General features: G+C 35.4%; 1 protein-coding gene across 1 annotated transcript; it reads right to left on the bottom strand.

The window, feature by feature from the left end:
• Window positions 1-667: 667 nt before the first annotated feature.
• On the bottom strand, window positions 668-4,994 carry LOC123881514 (stromal 70 kDa heat shock-related protein, chloroplastic-like). Its single transcript, XM_045930223.1, has 8 exons — window positions 4,151-4,994; window positions 3,791-4,043; window positions 3,590-3,669; window positions 3,333-3,475; window positions 3,152-3,250; window positions 2,879-3,068; window positions 2,315-2,713; window positions 668-1,325 (listed from the first exon to the last, which is right to left on the bottom strand). Exons 1-8 carry the CDS (start codon window positions 4,691-4,693, stop codon window positions 924-926), a joined length of 2,109 nt encoding a protein of 702 aa, XP_045786179.1. The 5' UTR covers window positions 4,694-4,994; the 3' UTR covers window positions 668-923.
• Window positions 4,995-7,845: the final 2,851 nt, after the last annotated feature.

Genomic DNA, 7,845 nt, shown 5'->3' with positions numbered 1-7,845 from the left:
GGATGTTTTCTGGTTTTAAGAGGGGTGGAGTTCTAGTCTTTCTCTGATTTTTTGAGCCTGTGTATTCTTGGCTCTTTTCTGGTCAATGCCTTATTATTTAACACATTTTTCCTGTTTCTTTGTACTTTAGGAGACTAGTAGACCTTGTATTTATTCTCCTTTTCCTATTATTTAAATATACATATTTTAGCCTCTTAAAAGAAAAAAATTGGTGCTGCACAGGAACTTGTTTTTGGCAATATGGCTTTAGTTCCAAATTGTTTCCTTCTACTAGTATGTTGAAGATGTGATGAATCATCAATAACAACAAAATTGAGATCATTTCAGATGCCCAGAGGCCTGAGTGATGCTATTTTTCTTCTGCTACTTGTGTATAAAAAATACATTTCATGACTAAATCAAACAAGTACAGACATATTTGATCATAAAAATGACCAACAAAAACCTCATTTATACTTGTTTGTGTAATTTTAATATACACTTTATAATTATAATAACAACATTTCACACATTCAAATATCAAAATAGATATTTACCACATGAAAATTTTCATTCCCATTGAAAGTGCTAATTTCGTAAAACACTAAAATAGAAACACCTTTACATTCAAAATGGCTTAAAGTGACGATATATTGAATTCAACCATGAAACAAACACCCCCTTTAGGTAACAGTAAAATCATCTTCATTTTCTCATCAAATTAGGACATTTTCAGCCTGTAAATTTCATTTCATCCACACAATACCCTGTATTTCAGACAAAACTTTCCAAAGGTACAGAAACGTGTGACAATGAGCACCTATAATAAAGTGAGTCTAATTATAATAAGAGACAAACACTCCCTCTCCATTGAAAAAAATCGCTACGAATTTAGCACAAAAGAAGCATAAATAAAAATAATCCTATTGAATAATCTCTATAACTCATTTAGAGTCGGTAAAATCGGCATCAATCACGTCCCCATCAGGTCCCTTGCCTGATGATTCTGATGGACCAGACTCGCCACCAGGTGGTGTAGGTCCTGCTGGGCCTGCAGCTCCAGGTTGGTTATATAGAGACTGGCCAAGCTGCATAACTTCCTGATTGAGGGCAGCCATGGCATCTTTGATAGTTTGGGTTGAACCACCTGAAATAGCATCCTTAAGCTCTCCCAGTTTAGCTTCCACCTTTTCTTTCACAGGGCCAGGAACCTTCTCTCCTAGCTCTTTCAATTGCTTCTCAGTCTGGTAGACAACAGAGTCAGCTTGGTTCTTGGTGTCTATGGCATCCCTCTTTTCCTTGTCCTCCTTTGAAAATCTCTCTGCCTCCTTGACCATCCTCTCAACCTGTATATCATTTAAGAGATTATCATACGCATCAGAACAGCTTCCAAGTTCCAACATCAAATGGTCCATAACCATAAGCCAGAGTCATTCACAAAATCATGCAAGTAGTACGCAGATAAATATTCAATGTTATTAATAACAGATCGCAGAAAATTGTGGATCGCCAAAAATCCGGTATGAGAAATAGCGGATAGCATAGCAGGCTAATAGCCGAAGCCACAAAGTGGTTGATATAAATAATTGTATATAAAATATAACATCAACAGAAATTGAAGTAGTGAATAACATAAAACTCAACATCTCAATAGTTCAAACAATTAATAAAATATGATGCATAATTTGCATAGATTGATGCAGAAAAACCAAAAATAGAAATTAAAAGTGACTTAAAACTCAAAATCTAAATAGTTCAAAACAACTAATAACCGGTAGTTCTAATTAGTGATAAAAGATAAAAAGATCTAATTATTCTCCTTGACCCCAACATAATCACTATCCTTATTTTCAGACAGTTGAGGCATATCCTTCAACTTCTTCAATTGAATCCTTATAATTAATGTCTTGAAATAGATGAAGTATGAAGTGAAGAGAGAAGATGGAGGGGCAGAGACTGTTTAGTGATGAAAGGTTACCTAGACCGTGGGGTTTAGGGGTTATTATAGGACCCCATCCCATCACTGACTCATCATTATTTTAATTTAATGTTTTTGAAAATGTCATTTGCAGCTCATACGATATTTTTAATGTTATGATTAGAGAAAAAAGCATAAAAAACAGAAACTTCCGCTATGGATGCCATAACCGATATCGCCGATATGCAAAAAGCCACTGATATTGCCGTGGTAACAGAATCACAATAGCATATCAGCTTTCGTTGCGGTTGCTCCAAATCCATGTAATAGCGGTATAGCGGCGTTATACCGGTTATTTAACAACATTGTAAATATTACAAAACATTTATACAAGTGAATGAAAGTTATAGAAGATACCTCATCACCAGGCAAGGTGCTAGCCCCAGTAATGGTAATATCCTGTTTCTTCCCGGTGCCCTTGTCTATGGCAGCAACCGACAGAATGCCATTTGCATCAATGTCGAATTTCACCTCAATTTGAGGAACCCCACGAGGAGCAGGAGGGATACCATCCAAGCGGAAGCTACCAAGAGATTTATTGTCCCTAACAAATTCTCTCTCACCCTGAAGGACATTGATTTCTACACTGGTCTGCCCATCAGCAGCGGTGGAGAAAACCTCTGATTTTGAGGTGGGAAGGGTAGTGTTTCGAGGAATAATTTTTGTCATCACACCACCAAGAGTTTCCAAACCCAAGGACAATGGAGTAACATCCAACAGCACAATGTCACTGACATCTCCAGCCAAGACACCAGCCTAAAATCAAATCCAAAATTACAAATGATGAGCATAATCAACAAACTTTTGAATAACACTCTTGAGTTAAACAGCACTCTCTCCCGCTACCCTGCAACTCAATTGAAATCGGAAAAAAAAAATACAAGAATCGATTAGTTGCTTGATGAGAACAGCTAACCGTACCTGAACTGCAGCTCCAAGAGCAACCACTTCATCTGGATTAACAGTGACATTTGGGTCCTTCCCAATCATCTTCTTTACAAGCTCCTGAACAGCAGGAATACGTGTTGATCCACCAACAAGAATCACCTCGTCAATATCCTTAATTGAGAGCTTTGCATCCCTCAATGAATTTTCCACTGGTGTCTTGAGTCTGAAACACAATTCATACAAACATTAGTTACTATGTCAGGATTTGCAATAGAGCTACAATAAATTCATTTATGTTATCATTACCTGTCAAGAAGATCTGAACACAATTCTTCAAATTTAGCCCTTGTAAGAGTTGTCTCAATGTGTTTGGGGCCATCTGCTGTGGCAGTTATGAACGGCAAACTGAAAACACAGATATTATCAGCTCAGTGATTTGCACAAATACAGTCATAAAGTAGGAGAAAAGTGTGTAGGTTGAAAGTACCTGATGTTTGTTTGAGTCAATGATGAAAGCTCCATTTTTGCTTTCTCGGCTGTCTCGGTAAGTCGCTGAAGAGCTTGTTTGTCTTTCAAAAGGTCAATACCTTCATCTCTCTTGAAGTCTCCAGCCAACCAATCAACAACCCTCTATAGCAAACAGATGAAAATAAGAAACAGTTAGTAAACACATGTTTATCAAAATACATTTATAATTATTATTATTAAATAGTAGCACAGTAAGCAAAAACAAGTCCAACCAACCTTATCAAAATCATCACCACCCAAGTGTGTATCACCAGAAGTAGACAGAACTTCAAAAACTCCGTCACCAACCTCAAGCACTGAAACAAAATTGAATACAAATCAGCCTACTAGTACTACTATACTAGATGTTTCAAAAGCTATCTATCTATGAATCAAATAAAAAAGCAAAAGCAAGACAGTCCAATCCAATCAATATACCTGAGACATCAAAAGTACCACCTCCAAGGTCAAACACCAAGATGGTTTCATTGTTTTTCCTTTCAAAACCATAAGCCAAGGATGCAGCAGTTGGTTCGTTGATAATTCTCAGAACTTCAAGACCAGCAATCCTACCAGCATCCTTTGTAGCAGTTCTTTGTGAATCATTGAAATATGCAGGCACAGTTACTACAGCCTTAGTTACTTTATCATTCAAAAACTTTGAAGCATCATCAACAAGCTTTCTCAAAACCTATATGTAGTATATATATCAAATATCAGACAACTAACTAACTAACCTAAGAAGAAGGAACATAGCATATGAATACAACAACAACAACAAGAGACAAGAGACAATACCTGAGCAGAAATTTCTTCAGCTGCAAAAGATTTACCAATAGCAGGGCAATCAAGTTTGACGTTGCCGTTATCGTCACGAATGACTCTGTAAGAGACCTGCTTTGACTCTTCATCAACCTCAGACATCTTCCTTCCAATGAATCTCTTGACGGAGAAGAAGGTGTTCTCGGGATTAACGACAGCCTGACGCTTGGCAATTTGACCTACCAACCTGTCTGCGTTTTTGGTGTAAGCAACAACGGAGGGAGTGGTTCTCTGACCTTCAGCGTTAGTAATGATGGTAGGTTTTCCACCTTCCATGGCAGCGACGGCGGAATTGGTGGTTCCTAAATCGATACCAACGACTTTCTCATTGACAACTCTTAAAGTGAAACCCTTCTTCTTCCTAGGAAATTGTGCGCGGGGGAAGAAGGTAGCTTGAGTTGAATTGAGACGTTGGCCTAAGAATAGGGTTCTTGAATTAGAGGAAGTGGAAGTGGGTTTTTTGAGTGTAGAGAAACCACCACCGAGACCGTGGATTTGAGAAATGGAGGAGGAAGCCATGGATGGGGGTTAGATAACAGAACAGAACAGAACTGAACTAACTACCAAAGTGTGTGTGAATGGATGAGGGTGTGAATGAAAGCGGAGAAAGAGAGAGAGAGAGTAGTACGTGATAGTTAATGGATGAATGAGGGTAACGTCTTCTTTTGAAGGATGAGGGTTGGGTTGGGTTGGGTTATATGGTAATCGCGCGTGGCCTACACTTATTCTAGAACCATCTCATCATTTCCCGTTCCGTTCCATTTCTTGCCCTCCTATTATTCTAATCCACGGTCCTTATTTCATACCCAAGTCCACCTGCAAGTTGTTTCTTGCTCCATCACATAATAATAATAATAATAATAATAATAATAATAATAATAATAATATAGTATTATTCTTCGCTCCTTCCTTAGATCATTTTCACTAGTGTAGTACCTATTAGGTACTCGTGATACTTATTAAGTACTATCATTGGAGCAATACTCATTTGAGTATCTAATAGGTACTAGTTCTACAATAAGCATTAGTACCTATTTTGTTTTTGTGGGTCTCATTTATAATGATGTATAGTTATTGGTGAGATGTGTTATTGGTAGGAACTATTTAAAAAATTTTAAGAGATGTTGGGTTAGAGGGATTGAGTACTTATTAGGTACTATTATTAAAAAGGCTAAATTGCACTTTTGGCCCCCTAAGTTTCAGAAACTTGCAATTTTGACCCCTTATGTTTCAAAATAGCACTTCTAGCCCCCTAAGTTTCAAAAAGTTGCGATTTTGGCCCCCTATGTTTCAAAATAGCAATTTTGGCCCCCTAAGTTTCAGTAGTTGTGATTTTGGCCACCTATGTTTCAAAATAGCACTTTTGGCCCCTATCTCTACCCCTTTTGCAAAAGGTCAATTTTGATCGAGTCAAAGTTGATGTGGCAAGTCACTTAAGTGACTCAGCTGCCACGTCAACATTTTTTTGTTATCTTATAATTAAAAGAATAAAAAAATAAAAGGAAGAAGTCACATGCTTTAAATTTATTCTTTCACTAACACACATATATAATCTCAAATCCTAAAGAATTAATCAAATACTTTGTGACGTTTATTCAAAAGGATTTTTCACTATACGTAAAAAAAAAAAACCTAATTCCAAATCCAAAAATAGGAAACAATGGAAATTGAAAACTCTTCGTGCTTTTTGTTATGTCTTTTTAATTATGTAATGACTTCATATATGTAATGACTTGATTTGTTATGCCATTTTGATTTAGAAAAGTGTCTTGAACTTCCATTTAGAAAAGTGTCTTAAACTTCCATTTTGCAAAAGGGGTAAACATAGGGGGGCCAAAATTGCTATTTTGAAACATAGGAGGTCAAAATCGCAACTTTTTGAAATTTAGGGGGCCAAAAGTGCTATTTTGAAACATAGGGGGTCAAAATTGCAACTTCCTAAAACTTAGGGGGCCAAAAGTGCTATTTTGAAATATAGGGGACCAAAATTGCAATTTTCTTAAACTTAAGGGGCAAAAAGTACAATTTAGCCTATTAAAAATTTATAAATGAGTGTTGTATACACATAGAACCCAATTAAGTACTAAAAAATGAGTATCTCCATTATAAATACTCTGTACCTGAAAGCCGTGACTAGAGTGGATGACGTAGAGAGTAAAATATAAGGAGTTAGAGATTGGAAAAAATTAACAATACTAATTATTAATTATTAATATTGACATTTTTTTAAAAACAAAAACGTAACCAAAAATATAGACATATTTAAAGGAAAACAAATCAATGTGTGATGGGTTGCGTTCAGGATCGTATCTAAGGTAAGTCAATGAATGAAAAAAAAAAATATAAAAAAAATTTAGGGGTCCATTAAAAAAACAAAATTTGTTCTCGTGAGCTTAACTCAGTTGGCGGGAACATCACACTATAAGTGCAGGAGTCGGTGTTCGAACACCAAACACTTCATTTATCTACTTTTAAGGTGAATTTTCTAACTACCAGGTTACTTGACCCCAAAAAAACATAAAGTTTTTATTTTTATCCGTCACTTTTTACTCTTTACGTACGCATCATTATCAAAGATGAATATTGCCAAAAATATTGGATTTGATATGAGTATAGAGGTAACACTTTCAACAAAGTGCCGTAGATTTTTTAAAAATATGACAAGAATAATAATGATGATGAAATACAGTCATTTGAGAAATCTTGTAGAGTCAATTGTTTCTTATTTTGGTTTTTGGTATGATAATTACTTTATTGATAAATAGGTTTGAGCGATTAGAAGTATATAAAAGTATTTTTGAATTCTATTTAATATAAAAATGTTGAAATCGTTAGATAACGATGGATTAAAAAAACTTGCAAAATTGATGATGGGAATGATAATGGTAGTTGTGAAATAATTGGAAGGAATATTCATGCATGTGTTATTGTGAGGAACATGTGTTTTCTTTTTTTTTTTTTACGGAAATTGTGATTTATGAATACAGGATAGTTATCATGGGATTATTCAATTGTTTTTCAAGCCACTAGGTATGATTCCCCAATTATTTCACAGCTGCCATTATCATTGTAAGATTAATTTTACTTTACAATGAATTCAATGAAGATCGAACTTAGTAGCTTTATGAATACAAGATATAGCGTTTAAAGCCACTAACTTAAATCCGAACTCCAGATAAAATACTAGTGTTCACAAAGTTTACCTACCAAAAAATTGCATTTTTTCATTGCCGCTAACATTACCGACATCTATGGAGGGGCTAAATACTAGTGTTCAAATTATTTTCAGATGTCTTCTAATCAAATCAATGAGCATTCAAGAAAAGTTAAAAAAAGAAAATGCATGTTTTATAAAATATGTTACGGGGCAGCAATAATTGCATATGACTATTATATGAAGTACCTATTGAAGCAAGGTAATAGATTTCTTTATTCTCATTGATGGACTTGGGTTCGAGAAACTCTTAACACTCCGGGTGAAAGTTATAAATTTGGAAAGTCTGGAGAGACCGTAAGTAGGAAGTTTACTAAAGTTGTAGAAAGTTTATGTTTATTAGCAAAAGAAATTGTGAAGCCTCCAGATTTTAACTTTGTAGAAATTCCCTCCAAAATCAAGGATGATCGAAGGTATTGGCCATACTTTGAAGGATGCATCGGTACTATAGATGGAA

The sequence above is a fragment of the Trifolium pratense genome, linkage group LG4, assembly GCF_020283565.1.
Source record: "Trifolium pratense cultivar HEN17-A07 linkage group LG4, ARS_RC_1.1, whole genome shotgun sequence".
Taxonomy (NCBI): domain Eukaryota; kingdom Viridiplantae; phylum Streptophyta; class Magnoliopsida; order Fabales; family Fabaceae; genus Trifolium; species Trifolium pratense.
The sequence above is the reverse complement of the archived record's forward strand: the minus strand, read 5'-3'. Positions and strand labels throughout refer to the sequence as shown.

Bases quoted from the DNA above. Each gene is read 5' to 3' on its own strand.
- LOC123881514 (XM_045930223.1), bottom strand. From the start codon at position 4,693: ATGGCTTCCTCCTCCATTTCTCAAATCCACGGTCTCGGTGGTGGTTTC. The intron at 3,251-3,332 runs GTACTTTCAACC...CTGTGTTTTCAG, and splicing joins TTGACTCAAACAAACATCAG to TTTGCCGTTCATAACTGCCA. The intron at 2,714-2,878 runs GTACGGTTAGCT...ATTTGATTTTAG, and splicing joins CTCTTGGAGCTGCAGTTCAG to GCTGGTGTCTTGGCTGGAGA.